The following is a 27,744-nucleotide window of genomic DNA, read 5'->3' as shown; positions in this document are numbered from 1 at the left end:
AATTAACTGGGCTTCGCTCTGGTGCGAGAGGCATTTGAATATTCAAATTTCGAGTTTTTGGACAATTGTTTAAATACGAGGAGGCAGGAGCACAGAGGCAGCAGCACAGGATTATTTTGAAAGTCGCGTGTTTGCATGCATGCCCGCCAACTTGCGATCCACAGTACAGTTCACTGGAATCGTAGTGACGACTTCGGTCGACTCTCCGTTCGTCGTCAGTTTTCAGCTTTTCAGCTTTTCGGTTTTCTGTTTTCTGTTTTCAGTTTTCCTCAAGCGCTCAACCGAGGCGGTCGTCCATCGCAATCGCATTTGGAATCGCAAGGGCCATCGGTCCGCCGGAGTCCAGAACCGCGTGGGGGTCTTCAATCATCCGAATCCAAAATTCCGAATCCGAGAATCCGATTGATCAGCCGGCGGCTTACCTTAACCGATAACGTTAATTTGAATGCAAGCGCGAATCGTTCGTCACGCGGGCAAAAATACAAATAAACAAATGCAAAAGTTTCAAATTTGAAATACGAAAATACAATGAAAATGTGAACGAGTGGTCGCAGCCGCTTCTCCGTCAATTGCAGTTGTAGTGCACTTATAAAGTATCCAATTAAATAGGACTCCTCATATAAAACAACAATCATAAAAAATACCAACCTGGCAATAAAAATAATAACAGCTTTGTGTCAATAAAACAATGCGGAATGTTTTGATATGAAAGCGGAGGACTGCGCAGGAAAGCGATTGCATTAAGTAAGTAAACAGCGCAATGAAGGTCCTTCTGCAGGACCCTTCTGTAGGACTGTAGGACTGTGGGACTCTTTTGCGCTGCTGCCCCTTCAACTTCACCCAGTTGAGGTGTGCAAAGTGAGCGGAGAGCTGGGTTTGGTGACATTTGCATTGCCATATATCGGAGGAGACCAAGGACCGGGTAATGGATAAATGCTTTCCGCTAAACACTCCGATGGCACTGCCAAATAAAAAGAACAAATAAGTGTCTGACAGTCTCAATAAATAGTGCCTTCAATTGGCTGACTGGGTGCTTGACGTCAGCGGGGGTCCTTTTGCCTGTGGCTGAATGGCGCCCCTACTTCGCCTTCCGTTCTCCGCCTTTTGCTCTCCGCCCTTTATTTGTCGAATGCAAATGAAATATTATTTCACATGCACATTACACATACGCCATGTTAGCCGTAAATTGCAACAAATGTTCAACGGAAGTGCGATGCTGGATGTGTGGGTGGGTCAAATAAATTTTTTGAGGGAACTCAGCAGTTTTTCTTATGTCACACAAAATTACATTCCACACATTCCGAAAAAATCAGAAATTATTTCTTGCCAAAGTCAATTTAACTGGCCTTGCAAGTGTCCCAAGTGCCCTTCTGGCATTTCTAAAAAATATATCTCTTAATAACGCGAATGAAATGATGCTTGGTCAATTAAAGCGAAATAAGGTGAAGGACGCCAGCTGGCAAATGCTGGAAAATCTCTATATAATAAGCAACGATGAGCCAGCATAAATAAGTAAATATGTATGGCAGCGCAGCCAAAATATTCGCTTTCCGGTCAGATCTGTCCTTTTTAATAATTGGCTGCAGACAAAATAATTTTTAAAACTCCTTTGAACGGCAATATATTTTTTCTATTAATTTAAGATTTATATAACTGATTTCAGAAGCTATCTCAGTCATAATAAAAATCAACATGAGATAAATAAGTGTGCAATGACTTAAAAAATAAGATTTGTAATTGAAAGATAATTCTATTTTTTTAAAGGTAGATAGAAACTTATCATAAGAAACTGCTTAATATTACAAATTATATTTTCTCTGCGGATCTGTCTTGAAACATATTGTCGACACAGTTCTGATGTATACAAAGAGCACTTTGGCCCCTTGTTTACTGGGTTGAACTTTTAGTGTGAAATAAATCTTCCATGGACACCAACATCAATGATACAGCTTTATCTAATGCCGGAGATGAGTGCCGTTCTGATTGATGACCCGGCCAATGGCAGCGGAAACTTTTGCCTTGATCTTTCAAGTTGAGCTGGCCAAAGGATGAGCTCGGCATCAATTAGAAATTCATAAGTTTGTTCTTTACAGCAAAATAATTGGATTTTGGTAACTCAGTTTGCAGCCTTTGAGGAAATAGTTTGGCCTCAGCCCCACTGCACTAGAGGGTGAACTCAGGGCTGATTGCTGCCATTGTCATGGAAATGACAGTGAAAACGGGACTCGGAACGGACCAAGAGCCCCGATTAGGGGGCTCTGCTCGTGCAAACTTGGCAATTGAGTTGCGAATTAGATTATCAATCAAAGTGGTCATAAAAACGCCATTGCTTATCGCGGTCAACTGCTGATGGGCTGCCGCCAAAGGCCGTTCCAGAACCCTGATCGTAGGTCTTCTGGCCGGAATCCCGACCACCTTTTGCCCACTGAGCTCACACATCTATTTTGGGACTAAAGCCCCCTCAAAATACACTTGATTTCCAGCGGGGGTTCGGTGGCAATGGCACACTCGAGATTCCCTGTGTGAGTGATTGGAATTTCATAAGCCATATGTAGATATCGGGTGAACTCAATTACGGCCGAAAATACGAAAGAAAGAATGAACGTTATCTTTCGGGGATGACACATACCTTTGCGTTCCATTCGGTTCGATCGATACCTTGGCCATGACAGACAACCGTGGGCTCTGCTCTGCATCGCATCGCATCGTATCTAATTAATCAGTTTCACCTTTGAGTACGTCACTAGGCTGGTCAAATATTTACCCATAAGCCGCAGCATAAAATAGTAAAAGTTCCCCTCCTGGCACCTCGTCCCCAGCCAGATTGCTATCATGTGAGCGATAAGCTCTTTTATGGCTATTCCGCGTCAACGTTCAAAGCCTCTGAAAAAAAGGGGTGAAAAAGGGTGAACGAATTGAACTATGCTCTTTCAAAAATCAAGCCTACAAAGCCATTCAAACGTTTTAAAACTTTAAGCTATTAGATATAAAGGCGTCATTGGAAATTGATTTTTTTTTTAACTTTAAAAAACCAATTTAAAAACAAAATAAAAACTACAAAATCAAATACAAATTTGAACATTTTACGTCATTTTCAGTGGTTGTTATAATGAAATTTGTTATTTCCCTTTCCACTTCCTTGAGTTACGAGCAACCTTTCTTGTGTTATGGTTAAGAAGAAATCTTGAATATTTCTACCAACTCCCACACACATTTGAATATGCAATGTTAAAGATGTGTTTTTATTGAGCTAAAGAGTCTTAAGTCAATATTTTTGCCATCATCCCACACACATTGAATACGAAAATTGTTCTGCTGAATTATTCCCTTTTTGCGGGAAATTCGTTGGCCATCGGCATGTCTCCGATTTTGCCCATTTCCCGCCTCCGCCTTTGGAACCACCGCCACCTAGTCTATGGCGATATCAGTTTTAATTTGGTTATCGCACCCACACAATCCAAGCCCGCAGCCGCTCACAAGGAGTCGCAATCAACGCACACTATCGGCCGCTGAATAAATAACGCTTAATGCCAAATTATTGTCAACAGAAGTGGCAAGAAGTGTCGAACTGCCAGCCCTTGCCAGTGGGTCTGGGGTCTGGTTTCTGGGGTTTGGGGTCTGCACTCAGTCAACAGTCATCCGCGCTCGCGACGGGCAACGTTTATTCCGGCTGTATTCCAATATAATTCCGGCGGTATATAGCAATAGCTATAGCCGTACATAATTTGAGCGGAAATCCAATAAAGCTCTCGTCGAGTATCAATCTTATCACCCAAGTGCACGTGGAGGGTGCGGGTGTGGTGGAAAGTGGAAATAGTGAATGTTGGAAAAGTTTCGTTGATGAATTGCTCAATCCGGCGAACGAGTGACAATCTAGATGGGATCGGTTACCCCCGAGTGTGTAAATAAACTGTAAACTTTCTGGAAAAATAGTCAAAACACTGAGGTAACACCTCCAAATAAAGTTTGTAAAACTATTCTTAGTTTTCTTTTTAAACTTAACGCAAAGAAATACCTTCACTGAGGTACTTCACCGCTCTAAACCTCTAAACGCAAATATTTTTCTAGGTTTACGTATAATAAAAATATATGACTGAGTTGAGTGCCTGATAAATTTTTAAATTTCACAAAATATTCCATTTTATAACAATTATTGGTGGAAATTTATTATTTATAAATTGCGATGTAGTTCACGGTTCTGTTACTTTGTAAGAAATTTATTACATTTGCGGCTTGGATTTTTTTTATTATTGGATTTACAACTACATGAATTGCCAATTGTTTTTCTGCAGAAATTGTTATAACAATTTAATTCAAACATTTCGTTAATTGGTACCTCGCTCCATGAATTATTTTTTATTACCAAAGTGCGTTTTTGTTTCCAATGCAAAATTTGCTAAAATAGTTGTATAACTTTATAGAATATATATACTTTGATTAATTGCTGACTATAAGTTTGAATGTATTATTTAATAAACAAAAAGGGACTCTGTTGAGGATGGCAACTCAAAGTAACGATTTTCTATAAATTAAATTGACTTTGACTAGTTTCCAGCTGTATTGCAAAAAACTAGTAAAACGCCGACGCTTAACTGGAAATAAATTAAATTGATGATTTCGATGATTGCAATTGAATACGAAATTATATTGAATTCAGTAAAATCAATTTGATTACGGAAATTGTCAGATGAGAAATGAAACAGACAATGCATGGCAAATTAAAATAAAAATAAATAAACTGGGCATTAAAAATGTCTGTTTTTTCACTCCTTCGACTCCCTTTGATTACCATTTTAACAGCATACTAACTGTAGCACTTTCTCTTGATTGCAGTTGATACAATGACAACAGTTTGCTTTTACCAGAGGCCCACAAGCTCCAGTTCCTGCTGCTGCTCCTGCGCCTGCTCCTGCTTCTGGGAAATGGAAGGATATGGAAGGGCTTAGGCAGGCTGTTGCCAGGGATAGTACTACTCGATAGCGGACTCATGGCTGTCAACCTGCAGCTGAATAACTTAAGCGCCATATATCCATCGCTCATGTATGTGGCCGCCTCCTCCCTGCGGGGATTGGCACTGGGATCGGGATCGGGATTGGGGTCGGGGCAGCCGGAGAACATATCCATCGTGTACGAGGATGCCAGAGCGAATGCCAATGTGAATTCGATCAATGAGACAGCTGGCGGCGCGGATGCAGTAGCTCTCACCGAACCCGGACCGACAGCACCAGCGACCACATTCAATTACTACAACGAGTCGGCGGCGGCGACCGAGTGGGAGCACTTCTACGACCTGGTGCTGTCTTGGCAGGGCATCATCCTGATTGCCGTCTTCGCCACCTTCATCGTGGTGACCGTCATCGGGAATACGCTGGTCATACTGGCCATATTGACCACGCGCCGGCTACGCACCATCACCAACTGCTTTGTGATGAGTCTGGCCGTGGCCGATCTGCTCGTGGGCATCTTCGTGATGCCCCCCGCCGTCGCCGTCCATCTCACAGGTGAGTGTGTGGGTAGGTGGGTGGTTGTGTAGGTAGGTGGGTGGTTGTGTGGATGAGTGAGTATGTAAGTTTGTGGGTGAGTGTGTGGCGATGCCATTAAGGCATTAGGGTCCTTCCGCGAATGGAGGCGCCGCTTGCTGGGCTTTTCGCGTGATTACCAGATGAAGATGCCATTCCGGCAAATCCCTCAAAAAATTGCTAACAAAAGCTTTTCGCCCGGAACCGCTGCAGGCTACACTTTGAGAAAAACGCATCGCAATTAGGAACATTGTACTTCAGTGAGGTAAAACCAGCGATTTATAAAAGCAAAAGGGGTATTCTTAAAAAGTATTGCTCAAAAATTCATTTTATTAATGGGACCATCACGAGAAACGTACAGAATTTAAGAATGTTTTAAGGAGGGCTTCCCAGAAATAATTATTTATCAATGAAGACTTTTTTCAACCTATAAACAAGTTATCTTTCTAAGGAAAGTTTTTTTTATTAACGAATTTCCTAAATTTAAACAAGTTGTTTATCACGAACAATAACTTTTTCGCGAATTAATAAACATGTTTATAAAAATAAAATTTTAGTAATATGGCTGTGCCGTTTTGGTTTACTCTCTTCTCTAAAGAAAAAAACATTTAATTTGTAATGTAATATTTTTTAGTTCCTTTTTATTAAATTAAACTATTGTTTTCGAAATTTTAAGCGTTTGTTTTACAAGTTAACGAAATTTACATGGATTAAAAATAATTTTTACTTGAGACAACTTGGATTTTGCAAGAGTGAACAAATTTTATGTGTTTTTCTTTGTACACTTCTGTTAACAACGTGAAAAAAGTTTTGTTTGCAAAATTCATAATAAAAATGTACAGTATACTTTAAAAATAAAAGCAGGACCTTTCTGTTGTAAAAAATATAAGGTTCTGAGTGTAACCTAACAAGGTGGCACGAACAGAAATAGGAGCACGGACACGGTAAGAAAAAAGGCGGAGAAGTAGGAGTGTCAGGAAGGGGCGGGGCAAACGCCCCGCATATTTATGTAAATGCTTCTAGGTGGAATATGCGAGTATGTATCTCTCTCGCCTTATGGATTTGTATTCTTTGAACCGAAAGAATTTCTTTCATTTTTGCCCTCGCCCTCGTGCAATTTCCGCAGCTGAAAAAAAGCGAGCAGTCGAAAAAGGGGAAAATTCCCGAGCCCAACTTTGTGGAATTCCTTAAAGGCAACACGGCATGCCGAAAGTTTGTCATAATCATCCGGACCACTGATAATCCGAAAATGGAATAAAACGTCCTTTTCAGAAAATAGTTGCCCTTTGTTGGATAATTCATAGAGATAAATGCAAATTATGGCAATTGGATAATCTATGAATAAATCATTATTTATGTATGCTCAACTAACTTCGGTCAGCGTTTTATTTTTTTTTTAAACTTTGAAATTATTTCGCGTATTTACCTTACAAGTTTTTCCTGGGAAAATTCCTTTTAAATCTCAGTAATAATTATTTATGCCCGGAGGTAATTTTAAGGTAAACCATATTTCAACATTATTATATTTTTGCAATGTTATGATAATGAATTAAAGTCGAAGTTAAACGTTTATTTTTCAAGCTTAAGTAAATACAAGCTGGTGACAATCATATTGTATTTGCAACCTGAGGGTATATTCCAGTTGTTTTTTTAAAAGGAAGATTTTAATTACTGTGAACTTCATTTGTTTGAGTAATACCATAGACTTTTAGTTTACTACATATTGTGTGCCTTTTCTTGATTAATTTTAAGTCCTTGTGACTTAAACTTTGGTAAAACTGCATCCTTACGTTGAGCCAAACCAAGTGTGCTGCCCACTGCCCATATCGGTCTAATGAGCTAGCTCCTTTGTGGTTCTTACTCCCGGGTTTTTGGCAAAAACAACTTTTCATTTGCTGCGCGGAGACCATTGAAGGGGCACTTGATTAAAAAATTAATCGGTCGACCAGCCACTGCTCAAAGTGGCCACAAATTCAATGCCTGTGTGGAGTAGCCAAGTAGCCGAGCAGTCAAGTGGTCGAGATCTTGGAGTAGATGTAAACCACTAACGGGGCCTGTGTGCACGGGTTCAAGGGGACCTGGAGCCGAAATGTTGCCAAAATTTGCCGAGCTGACCGTTTTAATTGGCCTTAGGTGAGGCATTTGCTGAAAGCCCGGCAAAATGTTGCTAATCAAATTGACTTTGGACAGGAATTTTAAGTTGCCGCTACCCGCTCTGGCTGGCGAAAGTTTTTAATTTGGAATCTTGATTGCAGGCTCGTGGCAACTGGGCTGGGTGCTCTGCGACATTTGGATCTCCCTCGACGTGCTCCTCTGCACGGCCTCCATTCTCAGCTTGTGCGCCATCAGCGTGGACAGGTGAGCAGCCGCCGGGACGCGCCCCTATATACATATTCCCCCGACTCGTAAATCGTAAGTCTTTGCATCTTTCCATCCATCTGACAGATATTTGGCCGTGACCAGGCCGCTCACGTACTCCCGTAAACGGCGCTCGAAAAGATTGGCGCTAATCATGATCCTTATCGTCTGGCTACTGGCACTGGCCATCACCTGTCCCCCCATCCTGGGTTGGTAAGTACACTGAGAAAATTTTATTTATTGTCACTTAGTTATCAACTGCTAAAGAACATTATGAGAAACATTTTCAAGTTGCTATAAGTTTGAACTATTTTAAAAATAATGGTTAATCCACTTAAGGTTTCAGTTTATCAAACAATTTAAAACTTGTTTTTAAAAGAAATACAAGTTTTAACATCTTTTGAAACAGTTTCATACATTTTTGTATTATATATTTATTATACATACTTTCAAGCAATTTTTTATATTTTTATTTGGCCAAAGTAATTTTGTTCTGTGCTAGCGACCCTTGTCGTCGGACTCTAACTTGTCTAACTACATAAACAAATATAATTAAAAGTCTTTTGTATATATTTAAGTCCTTTAACCTATTACAAAGTTTTATTACAAAAGGTCTTAAAATTTCATTTACAATTCTTGGCAGCAACACAACTCTTAGGTCCCAAATAAACAAACAAAAATAATTAGAAGACGCTTTGTATTTGTTTATGTCTATTAAAGCATTATAAAATTAAGAGCATACAGCTGGAAATGTCATAAAATTCAGTCTACAATACTTTGACTTTAACAGTGTAAAATTGGTTGAGTGCAAGTACATTTATTAAAAGAAGGATTCACTCCTGCCTGAACAAACGCATATAATTAGGTGAAAATTATCTGGCCTTGTGACTTCGCTGCGGATGCAAATAATTGAGAACTTCCTGTATCCCTGCATTAGTGGACTCTGTCGCCCATTAATTGTATCATGCTCATTTCCTGCAGGTACGAGCCGGGACGAAGGGACCTGCGGGAGTGCCGGTACAACCAAAACGAGGGCTACGTCATCTTCTCGGCCATGGGCTCCTTCTTCATACCCATGGCGGTCATGATTTATGTGTATGCAAGAATTTCCTGTGTCATTGCATCCCGGCACGACAATATGACCGACATAAGTGTTCACAACAAGGTAAGTTTCGCAGCCATCCAAAACACCCGCTTCATCCCCATACCCCACACGATTCCCCTCTTCCACGCCAAAGCCAACAAAATGCACAAATACACGGAGTTGGGAAACCACAGCGGCTGTGGAAGAACAACAACAGCTGCCCAGCCCCCAAAGTCATCTACATTGCAACCCATTCCGGCTCGAAAGGCCACTCCACGTACCTCACAAACTGCGGCACGTTTGCTTCATAATTCCCAAGCGCCAGGAGCTTACACAGATTTAAATACCATACCCTGGTATTTCCGGGTATGCGCACAGCTTCCGTTGGTCCGGCTTAGTGGCCGCTATAAAGCAAGTTTTTCACTTGAACTTAGGCCACCCATGAAGCGAACTTAATGAGTTTTAAGCTACCCTTTCATTAAAATGGGAAATAGTTACAAAATCCTTTGTAAACTTTCCATCCTGGCCTATTTCGAAAATGTTAAACCTTAAACCTTCTAGTATTCTCGATAATTAGAACAATTATATATAAATTATTTTAATGTTTATAGTAGTTAGTGAAATTATAAATATTATAGAAAAAATAAAAAGGTAATCGCAACTTCGACTTCAAAGTCTTTTACATTTATCCCTAAATAGCTAAGTCTGCTTCGAAAATTGCATGTACATGTGTCTGTTGTGTGCAATTTCAAATTGGCTTAAAATTCACTTCCACTGAATTAAAGGTGTGCTACATTTCCCATTAAATCTAGCCCTATGTTACATATCCTTAAATTACAGAGATTATCGCATCATACAGACAGCTTATATAACAATGCTGGTGGGATATTTATGTGTGTGCAGCCTTAAAGGAGCTTAGAACTCAGTGCTAAGCCACATGTCTCCTTGAAGAGACAAGAGTGCTTAAAGCTTCGGCTTTTCCTCGCGTGACATCCGGTTTTCCCCCCTACCCCTCCCGCTCATCTCTTACCGCTTACTGCTTTTACCGCCCATTGACTTCACTTTAGTTATTTATCATCCGCATTGACTTAACCGCCTTGTGCACTTTGCGTGTCTAGAAATTCAAGCGCTACACGGCGGCGGACGTGGAGAACGAGCTATCGGAGGTGGAGCAGGGCAACTCCATGGGCCAGGGACAGGGACAGGGACCGGGACCGGGACAGCGCCAGAGGCAGGCCAACTCGCGTACCTTCTCCAATCAGACGATAGCCAAGGAGCTGCACGACATGATGCTGAGCGACAGCGACAATTGTGCTCCGGGAGGAGCTAGTGCCACCATTACCACCACCATCGCTGGAGGGACCCAAACACACACCCACACCCATACCCACTGTCAATCTCTGCTTGCTTTGCCCTCCGGCGGAGAAGGAACTGGCGGAGCTGATCCAACGGGTTGTGCCAAGAGTGGGTGTTACGAACTCACAAGGCCCTCCTCGCTGAAGCGCACTTCCACGACCTCGTCGACCATCACCAGCATGACCAGTGGCATGGGGCCGGTCAGCAGTCTCCTGGACGCCCAGTGGCAGTCCCAGCAGCCGGGTCATAGTCAATCCCTGTTACAGCCGCCGCGTCCACACAGCTTTCGGTATTCACACAGGGAAAGGGAGCGGGATCGCTTGAGCAGCAGCCATCACCACCATCCTCATTATCATCACCAGGCGAGCGTGACCGCCACCAGTGGCAACCAGACCAGTGGCAGTGCCAACACCAACAGCAAGTCCCTGTCCAATCGGATTACGTCGCTGAAGAAGGAGAACAAGACGACGCAGACACTGAGCATTGTGGTGGGCGGCTTCATCGCCTGCTGGCTGCCCTTCTTCGTCAACTACCTGATCACACCGTTTCTGGCCGAGCACCAGGCCAGCCAAATGCTGGCCAAGGCTTTGACGTGGCTGGGCTGGTTCAACAGTGCCATCAACCCGTTCATCTACGCCTTCTATAGTGTCGACTTCCGGGCGGCCTTCTGGCGCCTCACCTGCAAGCGCTTCTTCAGCGCCGGCCAGAAGCCGCAGTTCCCCACGAACACGATGTCCATCAGGCGATAGGGGAACCCCCTCATCATCCATCCTCACCCCCCTTTCCAGCCCTGAACAAATTGCCCGCGCATAACGTATCATTAACGTATTCATTAACTTAAGTCAAGGTGTGGTTCGTACGCAATTGCACCGCCAGACCACACGTCCACCCAATTGTTCTCTAGTTTCTCGCATATATTTAATTTCAACGTGAGGGTTTGCTTCCGATTCTGTATCAATTTGCCACATAAGGGACTACATTCGCCCACCACGAATTCCACTGGTTTCAGTTGACCTCTACAGACCACAGTTGAACTTCTTTAAGCCCAACACTTGCAATCATTTACAAATTGTATCTTTTTTAAAGGAGAAAATAATTTAATGGCTTGAGTATCTCAGGCTCTAAATTTTACTTAAGACAGCTAAGGATTTTTGCTATTAAAGCTATGGTAATAATTTAGGCTGACCGACTACAATTATTTAGATGACTAATCTTATTAAATTGATAAACTAATTAATTGCTTAAAACATCTCAGGTTATTATTACACTATATAATTACCCTAAGACTTGAAAAAGATTAATTTATTTAGTTAGTTAAATCTATAATACATACCCATACTTAAGACAAAAAGTGATTAAGTTCATAATCGAAAAGTTATCATAGATATATGTAAGAAGAAAAACCTCAACTATTGAGTTATGAAGAGTTCACTTCCGTTACATAAAATTGACTTAGAGAAGTTAGACTCACGGAAGTTCAACTGTATAAAAATCGCAATACGACGACTCAAGGTATTTTTGCAGCCGGAATTTTGCATGCGAAGCCCGTGGAAAATCTGATATGCGGCAGCACGTATCGATTTAGTAATTTCCGCGCGACTTTTCCGCTCAGCGGGCGGCGCCTTTAAACTGGCAACATTGCCTTGGATGTTGGCTTTTTGCTGGGGCGCCAGAACAACCCGACTTGGCCAGTGGCACAGACAGCTCAGATGGATGAGAAAACTTGTTTATATGGCTGGCCGAAAGTGCGCACATTGCTCATACGCTGAAATTCAGCCGTGTGCTTGTGGTGGGCGGTTACCTTTCGGTCCGCTCGAGTTCTGCATTCCCTTTGCCAATTTGCGATGCAGCTGGTCCCTATCGCACTTAAATTTAGTGCTTTATGATATCTATATCATATAGTTGATATCAGGGCATCATAAACTCCGAAAATACTAGTTGATTGATTTACATTTACTTAACATAGGTACTGAAATCAGTGGAAACCTTTGGGTGGATCAAGTCGAGAATTAGCTATAATCAGCTTTCGGAATGCCAGTCAAAAACAGTTACTGTGATTTAGTTTATAGTTGAAGTTGGCTGGAACTTCAAGAGTTTTCCCTTAGCTTTAGTACCGTGTGCGAGTGTGTGTGTGTGTGTGACGAAGTGAAAGCGTATGTGCAAATGAGGTTTAATACCGTATATAATTTAAGGCATAATTTATTCAGGTCATCAACAGCATAGCTAACCCAAGTAGGAATAAATGTCGTGTTGTACCAAGCAATCTACTTTTAACTCCATCCATTGCCGGCGGTGTGTGAAGTCATAAACGCAATCAACCAATGCTACGACATAGAGATTAAGTCAGACGAACGCTCATCAGCATGCGAACACGTATACGCACTGTAGCTCATCCCAGTTCATCCTTTTTGCGAGAGGCTTTCAATCGGTGGCGTCAATCCTTCTGAATTTCTGCCCACATGTCAGGCATAGCAAGTCAAACAGATACAGATACAGATACAGATACAAATGCTTCGGGTGAGAAGTCTTCCGACCCGTCGGAAAAGCAAATACGGCGGATGGAGCTCATCATCGCACGCCCGTCTATCAACTCTCAACTCTCATTACTTAACTCTCTACTCTCAAACCAACTGATATCACATACATAATCCGTATAATCTGCATATATATTAATAGTTGTGTGTACGAACGGAATATTTTTTGGAACCGAACAAATAAATAGACAATTCGAAAAGTCGGAGATTGTTTTTTATTCAAGCCCCCCCAGCACTTTAAGGTGTCAGATGAGAAGGACTAGGAGAGCGGTAGCCAGGAACAATGGTTAGTGCGGGGAACGTGAATTATTGATCAGACTCAAAATTGAATTCGCAACTGCAGATACAGTGTACTGAACAGTGTACTGTTCCCAACTCCCCCGCGTCGTCCGCATGTGTGTTCCTCTGTTCTTGTGTTCTTTTGTTCTTGTGTGTATTTATATTTAACCAGAAGCCAGCCAGTCGACGAATTGGAGGGGAAAACCCCGGAAAAACAGAAGCCCCAAGCTGCAGAGGAGTTCGGTTGGAGAGTAAAGTTGTGTTTGGTGCGCAAAATAACCATAAATACGTGGAGCTAACCCCCCTCCAATCCAGCCATGAATATTTCATGTTAGCCGCTGCCACATCCCAAAGCCCCTCTATTTCTTTACCCCTGTATCAAAATCACCATAATATACCCCTGTACCAAAATCCATCCCGCGTGGGTGCTTCAGCCGAACATCTTCTAAATGGAGTTTTAAGACTCTAATTGAGCCCGAGCCCAAGTTGGATAACATTAATTGATCGGCTGAGCAGGAAACCAGGTCCCTGAATTTCAATTTCCATGCAGAGTGGGCGGCACTTGAGCAGACTCATTATTTGCCCAACAGAACAAAACTTGGCGAAGTAAAACCAAAGTTCATTCGAAAAACATTTGCGGGGCATTTGTCATGAGAGTTGGGCTTGCGAAAACTTTTCCTGTCCCGAGCACTTGTTAAATGCTCCCCAAAAAATATCGATGTATTTTGTTGTTGTTTTTGGTGTTGGTGCTCATAAGCCACAACTGCTGCCATGACATAACCGAAAATCTTTGGCCAACAAACAAAATTAGCCTAAGCACCCTGTCAACAGGCAGCGGAAAACCGGATGACAGGCTGGCAGTCAACTCTTCTCCCGTCTTTGGTACCTTGGTCCTTTGGTCCTTCGGCTTTTCTCACCTGAAACCGCGGCCATTTAATTAAACACATTATACGATATCAGCCAACAAAGCGGCAGAAAGGTAGAGGTCCAAGCGAAATAAGCTACAACGAGATGTGTGCAGGTTTCGCATGAGATGTACCCTATACACAGAACCAAATTACAAAAAATGGTGTTAAATCAAATTTGTTTAAATTTAGTATTATATTTATATATTATATTATTTATTATATTAATTTTATAACCTTATTTGATTTCTTCTAAGCCAGAACTTATTTAGCGTAAAAATATAATTTTACAACATGCATCGCTGCATTAAATAATTTGTAAAATGTGGGTAAGACACTAGGTTTTATTAAATAATAATCTTAGACAAGTTTTTGTTTTACTAATTTTGTTTATATATTTTGTTTTCAACACACGCACATGATGATATGGATATAATATATCCATTTACTCAAGTGGATTACAGGTCCATCGATCATTTAACATAATTAACTAGTAGGTATCTACCAAATGGGACCCCAAATACTTCCTTTTTGCACAACATACCCCTGTTTTCGACGAGTACCGGCTATAAAAAGCCAAATTTACGAAACGGCGCACTGAGTTTTCAGGCGGAGTTTCCAGCCCGTTGACAGGGGGCATTAAGGGAGACCGTTTCCGCTGAGCTCGACTCGAAAGTGAAATGTGACAGCGCAATGTGTTGCAATTCATTAGAGAGTCCTGCCCCGCCCCCCGCCTGTCAGCCTTTTGTATTAGTCACATATGTGGGCGGTCGTGGACATTGTGAGGGTGGAGGTTGGGCCTGGGTATATGTAATTATGATGACCGCATATTTTTTCACGCCTTATTTCCAGTTAAATTAATGTAATGCTACCGCAGTCCCCAGCTGGAACCCGGAGTCAAAGCCGTAGTCCGTAGACCGTAGTCCGTAGTCCGTAGTCCGTAGCCGTATCCGTACTCAGAGCTCGCTGATTCAGCGTTTCTTTTGCTTCCGTCCTCTTTGCCGTAAACAACTTAGTGGCGGCCACCGGGTTACCACTTCCAATAATAAATCACAAAAAAATGAAGTCAAGGCTGCGCTGGAAAGTGCGCTACTCCCTCCAACCCCACCCCTTTTTGACCAACAAATAAAGACTTTTCCGGGGCTACGGCTAAGCTTTTATCACCCGAACTACGGACTGCAGTTCAGACATTGAAATACTTAAAGATACTTATCAAAGGGGGGGCAGTCAGCTTTTTTTTTAATTTTCTTGCACGAGAATATTTGGCAAATCCCTAAGCTGTAAGTGAACACAATTCGTTGACTGTCTTATTTTTGCAATAACTTTAAGAACTAGTAAAAGCAAAGTCAAATAAAATGGGAATATTAGTTCTACATATTTGAAAATTTTCATTCACTGACTACCTTTATTTTTATCGAAAAATATGGTTCACAAAATTGTCTATAAAACTTTTATGTGACAATTTATAGCTGAATGCCCAAAGGGTGAGCATATTTTATGTATTTGGCATAGTAACCTCCCAGCTTTCCCCCATTTCATGCTTAGTAAAACTAGCTTCGAATTTAACTTAAAGTTTATTTCGACAGAACTCTTTCGGCAGGCCGATAGGTCCTTTACAGAGATCCATTTCAAGTGAACATTTATAAAGTACATACACAGTGGGGTACAAGTATGATATATGTATAATACAACTATACAAATTAGTTGGACTAAAATGCTTAACGAGCCTAGTGAGTGTGTGGACATAGGAGGTCGGAAAGGAGGGTGGAGAGGATGGGGTCTGGGTGTGGAGATAGGCTCAAGTGCAGCTCTAAAGCCAGCCCGTCCGGTTTTAGTTACAGTTTCACTTTCGCTTTCGCTTGTGCGCCGAGCGCCGTGCGATTGCTAAAACATTAAATGGGTTGGCCGGACACTGTGTACGTGTACCGTGCCTGCGGGGTTAGGCCGCTCTTGACCGGACTTGGCCAACAAAGGATACGCCAGAAATGTCGTTGGCAGCTCCTGCACACTTCCTACTACAAACTGCACACTGCACACTACACACAAACTAGACGCACACAACAAAGGCGGATGAGGCGACAGGAGCCTAGCCTCGTCAGCATCATCAGCATCGTCCACATCCTGCTCATCCTGATGGTCAACAGTTGCCGTCAGGCAACAAAGACTCGCAAATACTATAATTTGTCTTTTGTATCGTTTCGTTCTTTGCACAATCAAAGCTCAGGCACGAACATACTAAATAGGATTGGGAATGGAGATGGTCTGGTCTAGGAGAGAATCTCGACTTCCGGCCAAGTCCACTAGGTTTAAAAAGATACTGCTACTGCTACTGCTACTGCCATGAAGTGGCTTTAAAGATACTGCTCAGCAAAAGGCTTTCGAAGCCTCAAAGGGTATCTTCTCGTCCTAACAAGGCTGTCTTCTCCAAATCAATATTGACCGTAGGTATCTTAGTTTTAGGAGCTGCCTTTGTCGTGGAAATGGTGTAACGGAAAGCTTAAGTCTTTGAAAAATATGCTCAATTCATGAGATAATAGCCAACATTTCGTTCAAAGCTCACTGAATTGCCTTAATCTGCTCAAATACCACTTTCATTCTAACAAACTTATGATTTTTTGTTAATAATAATGCTTCTGATAGTTAATTCTTTCTGTGAAAATAAAATCAGTCAGGCGCTTAACAGCACATACCAATAATGGAATTTCAGTTTCAACAAAAAAAAAAAACAATAATTCATTCTCAAATATGGAATTTAATTACCATTACTTTTTCAACAGAATTTGCCATTTCAGATAATAAAGAAATGGAAATTAAATGTGATCTTTTATAAAATTGACTTTAAAATTGTATTTTATTGGCATTGTTACCAATCTGACATTTCAATAAAAAGGAAATGGAAATGTAATGTTATTATTTTTATAAAATGTACTTTAAAATTGTATTTAATTGACATTACTTTAGTTGTACACATGAGCAACGCCTTTTATTAATTAAGTAAATTGACGTGTTCTCTTTAATTGATTGTGATGTGATTATCATGAGAATTTCTGGCCAATTTCTAACTTTCCTCTTTGTTTTGTGAGCAGAGGAGCTGAAAGTTGTTGAAGCAGCAAAAAGAAAGGGGTGAAAGATAAGTCTGAGATAACTCCTGTAAGTAGCCACCAAACCAAACCCACCCAACCTGAGCTCCTATAGTGCGACTAGTGACTGTGACTGTGGCCCAAATGACTCCCATGTCTTCCCTGATCTCCGGCTGCTGGAAACTAGCCACGGAACATGGCCAGGTGGTTGGGCGGACGCTTCTGCTTGCAGATGGGCCGGCAGGTGAGACGCCAGAAGGCAGTGCGAAAGTCCGGATTGTAGAAGGCGTAGATGAAGGGGTTGATGGCGCAGTTGACCCAGCCAATCCAGGTGAAGCCGAACATGAGGTCCTCGAGGACGGCGGGCCGGGGCAGGAACGGTATCAGTAGGTAATAGACGAAGAAGGGCAGCCAGCAAGCAATTAGGCCGCCCATCACAATTGTCAGGGTCTTGGCGGTCTTGCTATCACGTTTCGTGGTCGAAACTCGCATCGGCATGCGATGATGATGGTTGTGATGGCTCTGGGAGCCATGATTATGATGATGATGATGGCCATGTGGGTGGTGCTGCTGTTGCTCCTGCTGCTTCTGCTTCTGCTGGGAGTGGGCGTGTGCGTGGGCGTGGGCGTGAGATTCCGCCTCCAGTTTCTCGCTGACCTCCAATGCGGAGGCACTGGCACCCAGGCAGGTGTCCGAGAAGGAACCACCATCCGTGCCCACGTAGTGCAGGCCAGAGGGCGTGGAGTGCATGCAGGGTCCGCCGTATTTGCAGCTAATTGCCGAGCAGTGAATGAGCGAGGAGAGACGCGACACCTCGACCAGCTCGTAGAAGGTGGGCTGGTGCTTGAACGTCAGCGTTTTGTCGGCCACCGCCGCCGCTGGAACTGCTACTCCGGTTGCCGGCGTCGAGCACTTGGGGCACTTGACGGATGACTGCTGCCCCTTGGTCATGTTCGCAGGTGGGTCGTGAAGCGAGCTGAACCTCCAGCGGGACTTCCTGTTCGGCAGCCACTTGGTTGGCGTGCAGTGATAGTGCTCCGACTCCGAAATGAAGTTGTCCCCGTCCACATCGTAGTCCGCCGTGCGCTCGGAGTTCTGGTTGAATGGCATAAAAAGTAGGGAAAAGAAATGTGAGAGCACTGGCAAAAAAGTAAGCAATAATTTAGATTGCATGTCTGGGAATAGGGTTTTTTGGCATTCATTACATATTTCCAATTTTTCTCATTTCACATCAGTCTTCAGCGGATTTAATGAGCAATGCCTTCAAGTCCAATTTTTATAGTTTCTTAAATAATAATAAAATGTGTTTTTTAAAATATTTTTTAAGGCATTGAAATTTTACTCAATTTGGTTTTTTTTGATTTCTTAAATAATAATAAAATGTGTCTTTTTAAATACTTTTTTAAGGCATTGAAATTTTACTCAATATACTTTTTGCGATGGTTATTCATAAAACAAAGCTCTGATTATAATAAACCAAGATAGAATTTCTTTAGAAAACCGAAACAATGAAAAAATATAAAATTTCTTTACCATCATTTAGTTTTAAACAAATAGGCTTTTTTATCAGAGCTGAAAGCTTATGATATCGATTTCAATTCACAGCGATAAGAACTTTAAATTGAAGGGTATACTCTTGATAAAAAAAATGGTTCCAAAAATTAATGCCCATTTAAAGGAGAGTATTACATTTAAATAAGTGTTTAATTCTACATGAAGATATACATTTAAAGACGTAAAAAATCTTGGATAAAGAACTTGGTTTCTTGCTGACAGATAAAGATATTTTGCCCAGTGCTTGACAAGTTAGTCGGGTGGTTAGTTGGTTGGATGTGGTTTGACATGATAAATTTCAGGGGACATTGCATTCGTCGAAGGGGTTGGGTAATAGAGAACAGTGATGGAGCTTACCGCATCGCGCACAATGCGCTGTCGCCGTGATGTGAGCACATAACCAATCTTAACGTAGACGTACAGCATCACCGTGAGGGGAATGAAGAATGATCCCATTGCCGAAAAGACCACGTAGCCCTTGTTTTGGTTGTAGCGGCAGTCCACGAACTCCGCCTGATGTCTGCCCGCCTCGTACCTGTGAATGGCAAATTGAATTCCAGTTCGAATTGCCTGTGGTTCTTGCTCGGAGGATGTGGGATGTGGGATGTGGGATGTTAGATGGTGGTTTGGTGGTTTGGTGGATCGGTGGCTTTTGCGGTTTTGATTGCGGATGGGGCTGCGTCTAGGGTCCTGGGACTTTGACAATGACAACTGGCTCAGTTAAGCAGGGCGAAATTCGAATTCAAATCCTAAGCTAAAGCCAAAGCCAAAGCCAGTCAGAGTCCCTTCTGCAAGCCTTTTATTTATGCACGTCTCCTCGTGATGGTCATTCAACCAACGCAAATCGAAGCTGACTTTAAATCAATACACCGGAGAAACAGTGTTCAAAATAACGAAATCTTGATTTACCAACTATATGGGCACTTTGGCTATGCGCACTACCAATAGATAAAAGTTGCTCACAATGTAAATATTCTATACTATAGTACTATTATCGCAGCAATGAATTATCCGTTGTGACCGTAAATGTGTGTTACCAATAAAATATTGTGCCACGCTAATTATATGTACCGATACGAAATTATCCTGACAAAAATAGAAACAGTTTTTTTTCCATTGTTATGCAGGCATGTATATAAAAAAGCACGAATGGAATGCAGTAATTACTTTAAAAACAATTTCCATTTAAATGTGGTTGTGGTGAGTGGAGTTAATATTGTGCACTGTAAGCAGGTAGTTTAAATAGCTTAAATAACTCTTAAAACTATTTAACAACTTTAAAGCAAAACAGCAACGTTTAATCACTTTGCATAAATTGAAAAAGTTTTTACATACAAATAAATTTGTTTGGCAAGCAAACAAACCAATTTTGTTTTAAGTTGGGATTTTCTTTGTTACAAGATATAAAACAATTGAGTGCCAAACTTTTGTGAAATGAGAGAAAATTAAAAAGGTGGTACAGATGAGTTATTATTTGTATCCGGATTTCATGCACCCAAAAAGCTGCATTTGTGGAACTTTATTTTACTTAACTATTTCGCTTTAAGAATTGAAATGTGGCAAGCGGCAGCATCTGCTGCTCGTTATAATTGCGATTTTCCCCCAGCGCAAATTTTCGAAAATTTTGCAATGACCTGCAGCTGTGGCTATAATTCGGCCTCAGTCAGTTCTAATGTGCCCTCTAAGATATGTTTAGGGGGCCACAACTAAGCCATGGCCAAAGGCATTCAGGACATGCTGACTTTGTGGTGTGTGTGTGTGAGAGAGAGTCTGCGTGTGAGTCAGTGCTGGTTAATTTGGGCGCCTGGAAGTATGCAACAGTCAAGAGTGCGGCTTTCGGTTGCGAGTGTGACTGTGCGACTGTGTGCGTAGGTGAGAACAAAGCAATTGCGCCGCGGCAAAAAAAGACATTAACAACTCATTAAAACTTCAATGTAATGGGTGCAGGGAATCACAACAACAACAACTATAAAAACAGCTCGCGCAATTACGTAATGTTTTTTTAGGCGCAGCTGAAGGCACAAATACAAATAAACGTATGTGTTTCGGGACCTTTCGTAACACATTATCTGTTCTGGGCCACACAGCCATTAGCACCAAAAAGAAAACCAAAAAGGAATAAAACAAAAGCTACAAAAAGCCACGAAATATTTGTCACGCCTCCGGAAGAGAAAAATAGTGAAAAGGATAGCGGTACACTGAAAAAAAAACATTCATTTCAATGAACATGAACTGATAAAATCGTATTCGCAGTATGTAAAGTGCGATGTGCTTAGCTGTTCCAAAGAAAAGTTACCCTATTACCCTATTTGTTTATAATAAAACAAAAAAAAAGAAATAAACTTTGAAACAAAACTTTCTTTCAACAAATAAGTGTTTATTACTAATTATCTTTAAATATTCCATTGGCTATTTACTTTTTAAATAGTTTGTCGGTAACACTTAACTTCATGCAAACTTTGCTTTACTTATTTAATGTTACTTGTTATTTTCCTATTCGAGTTTCTTGATTCCTAATTTCTTTTTTTTTCGAAAACCGATTAAAATATTTGAACTTTATTTTATTTACTGTAAGATTTCTTAAGCAGTATAAAAAGTTATGAAAGATTTCTTAGACTCAACTGAAAGTGAAATTTCGAGCTGATTTTATACATTTTCGGCTATCAATGTCCTTCCTTATATCGTATCTTGCTAATTTTGTTTTAAGGTGGTTTTATACTTGGCAAAAAGAGGTCTTATATGGGTATATGAATGATTTGGAATAATAGTTGTTTGCTGTGCAGCTGGAGCCTCACTTACCAGCCCAAGTAGGGCGGACATGTGATTGACAGAGCCGTTATCCACACGACGAGTATCATGAGCAGGGCCAGCCGTTTGGAGCGCCGCTTCTTGGAGTACGTCAATGGTTGTGTGACGGCCAGATACCTGCGAAATAAATAAGCCGGGCCAATAAACGCAACAGAAACGACCAGAGAAATACTGAAAAAACAAAAGCCAAGCGGACGTATTGTACGCAAAGCCGCCGGCTGTTTTCTGCCCGGAACCAGAAAGGCAAACACAACGCGGTTGGTGTCGGTGTAGGTTCAGGTCCATGGTCCCCTGTCCCCGGTCTGGGGCTCAGCTGGATCAGCTCAACTCGGTGTGTTGGAGCCGGAGCCAGAGACAGAGCCAGGGCCACAACACAAAACTTGGAAATGCCATTAAAATGTAATTGAAACTTGCAACAAAAGCATGGGGAACGGGAATGGAAATGGAAACCCAGCCCAAACCAATCCTAGCCATTGTGCCGTCGGACACTCAAAGGGTATGTACTGGCAATGGCCACGACAACGGTCATAGAGCAATAAAAACGTCAACAAATAAATTATTTTGCACTGTTTTTGCACCTTGCCTTGGCTTTGGCTTTGGCTAAGTTCTGAGGACTCAGGATTTAGGAGCACGGACTATGAGGACATAGCTATGACATCAACGACAAATTAAGAAATTAGTTGGCGTCGGCCAACTCACCTGTCCAGACTGATGGCGCACAGGCTGAGGATGGAGCCGGTGCAGAGCAGGATGTCCAGCGAGATCCAAATGTCGCACAGAATCCAGCCGAAGCGCCAAGTGCCTGCGGAAAGAAAATATTTGTGGCCATGCTTCACCGGACTCGGTTTGTGCACCTCCGTCTGGCACCTGGATTAAGGCGGCATTATCCTGGCAGTTTCTTCAAGTACTATTACTCCAACTTATTTCCTAGATTGTTTTCAGTTAATGCCACTCATTTTTGGCTGCTGACTTAAAGACTTGACTTGTTTTATTACATGTTTTTCATTTTGTCGATTAGACTTATCCTTTTTTATAAAAAAAAAAAACTGATGCCTGAATTGAAGGACTACCAAATGTAATCGGAATCAATAATTCATTTATAACTAATGTTAGTAAGTAAGCAATTTATTATTTATTATTATTATCCTGAGCGCAAGCTCTTAAGATCAAGATTAGTTAACCATATAATATAAAAATACAAAAAAACGTATCTTTTAAAAGTTTAATGTTTAAAAAGACCTTCGCTTTATTTGAGTATATGAGCTTTCTAACCAACTATTTTTTCTTAAAAATGAATTGGATTTTTCACAGACTTTCTCGGGAAATAAATAGAATAAAAACCTGCACCAGTCGCAAGATGTTTGCAAGCGAAAATTGTTATAATTTTTTGCAAAGGTAAAATTGTATAATATTTAATGGGGTTATTTGGAATTGGAATTGCACGAATGGGCTGCCCGTTGATTTTGGTAAATGTTTACTAAACGAGCTTCCAACGGAGAGGTGCGTGTAGTAAACACTTGCCTTGATGCCTACTGCCTTCTGCCACAAGAGCCATAAATCTTCAGCCGTCGATGAGGCTGTGTGCTCACCTGTTATGTAGAGAACCACCGATGGGGGCATCACGCACGTTCCCACCAGCCAGTCGGTGATGGCCAGGTTCATCACGAAACAGTTGGTGACAGTTCGCAATCGGCGTGTGGTCAAAACGGCAAGGATGACGAGTGTATTGCCGACCACGGTGACAAGAATGATGACCAGGAAGACGACCACCGCTAGCGATTTGGGCCACGCCATGCTCGCCAGATAGGAGTTCATCGAGGGCACACCCACCTTGAGTCCATTAGTGGTTGTCTCACCAGTTGGGGCCGCCGTGGTTTGGATGGAGTTGTTCGCAGTAGCCACAGTCAGCGCTGTGGACAGGAACTTGGAGTACAGCAGCATGGCACTGGCATCCGCATGTTGCAGGCCGCCTTCCAACGCCATTCCGGCGGATAGCACAGGCTCTAAGAGTGGAGCTTACCTTCGCACCGCACTCGACATCTGCAAATTGATCCTGCGTGTATAGGGTATAAGGTATAAGGTATAAGGTCACTTAATCAAATGGCTACACAAACTGGGCTGGGTTGCCGGCGCGGTGGCGTCATTAGAAAAAACGCCAGAGACCAGAGAACGGAGACCCGAGAACGAAGACCGGAGACCAGAACTGCATACAAATAATGGAATTGCCTGCGACCTTACACAATTTCCAATTACGGCCGGACTGCGGCCACATAAATTGCAATAAGTAAGCGTAATTGGCCTTGGACAGCATACGAAATACAACTGGGCGAAAGTAATTAGCGCCCATAAATTATGCCGCCGAACATGCATAGACCGAGAGAAAAAAAATTTAAATGATTTCCAATTAATATTGCCATTTACAATTCAATTTCGGACCAGCTGGCAAATAGTCTCCGGCGAGCAGCGTATTTTCAGTTGTTTTCATATTGCTCTGTTTGGATCGCTCGAAAGTTTGGCAATAAATAAATCAGGCACATGTTCCCCCAAAAGAATTCCTACGGCTGAACAATCGGAATCGGAATGGGAATCTCAGTGCTGGGCGACCTTCGATCGGATGAAACTACAGCCAGTCTCCATCCATCTCCCCAGCTGAAGTCGTCTACTCGTCCACACCCGTAAGACAAACAGCTTGAGCACACAATCTAACATCGACAATACGAGTACTCAAAACTGCATCTCTCGGATACAAGTATCTCTCACGGTGCACGGCAAAAAATGTATGTATAAGATTTATAAGAAACTATCTTCACTATTTCCTAAACCAATACAATGATTATATCGCACTGATTTTAAAAATAGATAAAAAGCCATAACCCAATGAGATTAACATTTTATGTCAAATTAAAATAGATATTTCTAGATAACTCATAAAATAACTCATTTTGCGGTCTGAAATAACACTTTAATGGTTCTTTAGCCTTGACATAAATGGTAAATGATTAAACGCAGATTAAGGAATACCTCAAATAAGTAATAGCATAACATGCTTGATAGACATAGTATCACATAATAATAATAATACTAATAATTATAATAAGCAACTTGGGCTTATTTTAAAGCAAAGTCTATTAACTCGTGTTTTGTTTTTGAAATTTATAACTTTTATAATTTATTCTTGCCTTTTTACTTTCAAAGTATTATACATGTAACTTTGTCTATTAATATCACTTTGACTTTAAACAGTCCAAAGGTTGTTAAATTTGTTATAAAATATTCTTTAAACAATTTGGGCATTTCCTTGTAAGCTTGACCCTTCTGTTAAGCACAAATTTTGATTTCACTTTAGAAGCCACCCCTGATTGCACTCCGCAAATTAAAGAACATTTAATTCACTTTGTTTCTGTGTTCACTGTGCATGTGCGTTGGTTTATAAATAGTTAAGTGATTAGTCTCCGGCTTTGGCACAATGGGTTTTCGTCAGCAATGTAATGCTGCCATTTGTTATCCATCGATGGGCTAAAGGTCACGGCATAGAACTGGATTCCGGGGTGAGGAGAGTTCGAAAGGTTGAGAAGTTGATAGGTTGAGAGGTTGATGGCCCGAAAAGTTTCTTATGCACACGCACAGCTGCCGCCGCTGCTGTTGGCACGCGTTGATTACAAACTGACAGTTGGCTGTCGTTTGTCGGCCCGTCCAACCTGAGATGCTGATGCTGTAGCGCCCACCTTCACCCACCCCCCATCTCCCATCCATAACGCCACCCACTCTCCCCCTCCCTCCCACTCCCCCATCTACTACCTCATCTACTCCCCCATCTACTCCCCCAGCACCCGACGCTCTACGCGGAGCAGAATAGTCAACGTAGCGTATGCGCGATACTTTTTCTCAACTTTTTGTTGCTGTTCTTCTTTTGTGTTGTCGATTAAAGTACACAAATGTCGGCAGGGCGAGAATTTTTTCAATGCTTTACATTTTTTTTCTTTCTGTTCATACTTTTCGGATTTATTATTTGTTATACCCTGCTGGAGGGTGTGATAAATGCAGACAATGCACACACACAGATCTTCCAGCAAAGCTTTCCCAAACACACGTTATCTTATAGATAATTTGTCGGAGTTCAACCATTTTAACCAACGATTTGTCCAAATGTAAAATACTTTGTTTTTAAATAAAGCAAGGAACAGTTTCACCCTTCATGAATGCTGGAGTTTATATTTCACCGATTTTAATTGAAGAATTGGCGTTTTATTGTTTTTCATTTCTATTGGGTTTACTATAGTTTCTATAGTCTACTAATAAAGAATACAAGATTCGTTTTAGATTTTTTATATATACAAAAGGTTACTCAGTTAAACAATGTCATTCTCTAATCCTTAAAATATAGTTTACCAGGGTATTCCCGATTCGGCACTCGGATCTAGTCTTTTGCCTATGTTTTTTTAAATATTTATTTTGTTGCTATTGTTTATCACGCCGCACACATATTTGCCGGATTTGCTTGGATAACATTTAGAAAATTCTGATATAAAATTAAAAAGGCATTTGGCTGAAGGCGGGGGGCTGAACTGACTAATCGAAGTGCTAAGCCCGCGGATTAAGTGCAAACATAAACGCAACCGAGGATATTAGATTCTAGCACGACTGTCTATGATTCATCAAAATGTTGGCGATGCCATCCAGACAACGGGGCCCAAAGTAATGGGTCATAAAAAAAACAGAAAGGTGAATTGCGCCGAGGTAACAGCTGCCAGTGAACTCTGCAATGGATGTTGGGCGGTGGTCTGCAGGAGGTGGGTGGCTCGTGGGCGGAGTTACTGCCTGCCGCTCATTAATATGCATTTCCCAATTAACCGGCGTATTTATTTGATTAGTTCGCGACGGGTGAACAGAACAGGCCAATGTCAGATCGCAGACTTGTTGCACACACACACACACAGCGACACAAATGCGGCAATCTCATTAGTTTGGCTTTTGGCTGATAGCAGCAAGTTAATTGACAAATTTATCAGTTGATTACGGCCAGATGTTGGCTACCAACAGATCAGCAATGAACTATAAATGTTTTAAAATAAAAGTACACACTTTTCACACATTTAACGTTATGAATTTCACTTTCGGTCAGTCCACTGGGCTCTTGGCCTTTGGTTTTTCAGAGTTTGCGGCCAAACGCCAGGACGTTCCGTGAGCGACTGAAATGCTTGTGGGCCAAATAACGCATTTGGCTAATTTGCCAAACGCTTGCCACTCGCCCACCGTCTGGCTTTCTGGCTTTCGCTTTCGTGTGCGTGCGACGGCAGCGCATTTGTTTGTGTACGAAGAGGTTCCACTGTACAAGTCGTTCGCGTTAATTTCGCTTCTCGTTTTTTTATCACTCTTTGCAAATGTATTAATTATGAATTTGCTTAGTGCTTGCCAGGAGGATTCTAAAGGCTGCGCGACACTCGACTGAATTAGCAGCCAGAAATTAGATGAGATGAACTGAACTCAGTGCGGAATTAGCTTTTTTGGAGGACCATACAGCATTGTTTTGCATATATGCAGATGGATACAAATATAATTGATAGGAACAGGGCTTGCGTGTGTGTGCACTGTGTTGGAAATTAATATTATCAGTTCCATATTGTCAACTTGGTACACAGAGAAGATTTACCGTTTATTAGCTTACAGATGATCCTAGTTTAAAAATATGGTAGTGATTTAGTTGTTTTTGGTGTAGTTTTAAGGTTACTTTGCAGAAGAACCTGTAATCCCAACTATAGTTTAAGTATTAAAAACAATTACTTGAGTATAAAAATGAGTTGGTAAATTGATAGAAACTACATTTAAGAATATTTTTTTTTAATATTATTCGATATTCAGAACAAAATATTTAAGCATTAGAATAATGTTAGATTTTTTAAGTTTTTACCATGCAAATAATGAGCCTTTGTTTTTTAAGGTAATGGTAAAATAACCTATAAAAATGCAATTGTATGAAATCTAATTGAAATCAAATAAATTGAGTACAACAGTGGGGTGAAATCATTAGAAAAATAAATATCTACCGGACATTCAATGTTAAACTTTGGTTTGGATGTGGTAAATTATCGTTTTTTTTTTTAAACCATCAGTTAAAAAAAAAAAAAATTTATCCAATTTTGATGTCCTTTTCTCTTTGTGTGGGTGTGTGTGTGGACATTGATGTTCGCTTGTGCTGTGTTAGCACACAGAAATCGATCGTGCCCATTTTGGAGCTGTCACTCAAATTAAGCACATTAAAAATCCATA

The 27,744-nt window shown here is 41.4% G+C and overlaps 2 protein-coding genes across 4 annotated transcripts; one reads left to right on the top strand and one right to left on the bottom strand.

Moving 5' to 3' along the window:
- The first annotated feature begins 281 nt into the window (after positions 1-281).
- Positions 282-13,054, top strand: LOC108140731 (5-hydroxytryptamine receptor 1A-alpha). Of its 2 annotated transcripts, none has more exons than XM_017263705.2 (6): positions 282-744; positions 4,834-5,501; positions 7,775-7,877; positions 7,965-8,090; positions 8,859-9,042; positions 10,080-13,054. In XM_017263705.2, the coding sequence occupies exons 2-6, from the start codon at positions 4,988-4,990 to the stop codon at positions 11,064-11,066; spliced, it is 1,914 nt and encodes a 637-aa protein (XP_017119194.1). In that variant the 5' UTR covers positions 282-744; positions 4,834-4,987; the 3' UTR covers positions 11,067-13,054. The 2 variants fall into 2 exon arrangements, with proteins under 2 accessions (XP_017119194.1, XP_017119195.1); XM_017263706.2 differs by lacking the exon at positions 282-744 and adding an exon at positions 3,596-3,946.
- A 2,542-nt stretch (positions 13,055-15,596) lies between these two features.
- LOC108140753 (probable G-protein coupled receptor No18) lies at positions 15,597-26,652 on the bottom strand. 2 transcript variants are annotated; one of them, XM_017263732.2, is made up of 6 exons: positions 26,560-26,652; positions 23,067-23,530; positions 22,177-22,279; positions 21,469-21,594; positions 19,027-19,204; positions 15,597-18,210 (listed from the first exon to the last, which is right to left on the bottom strand). In XM_017263732.2, exons 2-6 carry the CDS (start codon positions 23,458-23,460, stop codon positions 17,299-17,301), a joined length of 1,713 nt encoding a protein of 570 aa, XP_017119221.1. In that variant the 5' UTR covers positions 23,461-23,530; positions 26,560-26,652; the 3' UTR covers positions 15,597-17,298. The 2 variants fall into 2 exon arrangements, with proteins under 2 accessions (XP_017119221.1, XP_017119222.1); XM_017263733.2 differs by lacking the exon at positions 26,560-26,652 and having other exon boundaries at positions 23,067-25,209.
- Positions 26,653-27,744: the final 1,092 nt, after the last annotated feature.

The sequence above is a fragment of the Drosophila elegans genome, unplaced genomic scaffold, assembly GCF_018152505.1.
Source record: "Drosophila elegans isolate 14027-0461.03 unplaced genomic scaffold, ASM1815250v1 contig_476, whole genome shotgun sequence".
Classification (NCBI taxonomy): Eukaryota; Metazoa; Arthropoda; class Insecta; order Diptera; family Drosophilidae; genus Drosophila; species Drosophila elegans.
Note: the sequence above shows the minus strand (reverse complement) of the source record. Positions and strands in the feature narration are given on the sequence as shown.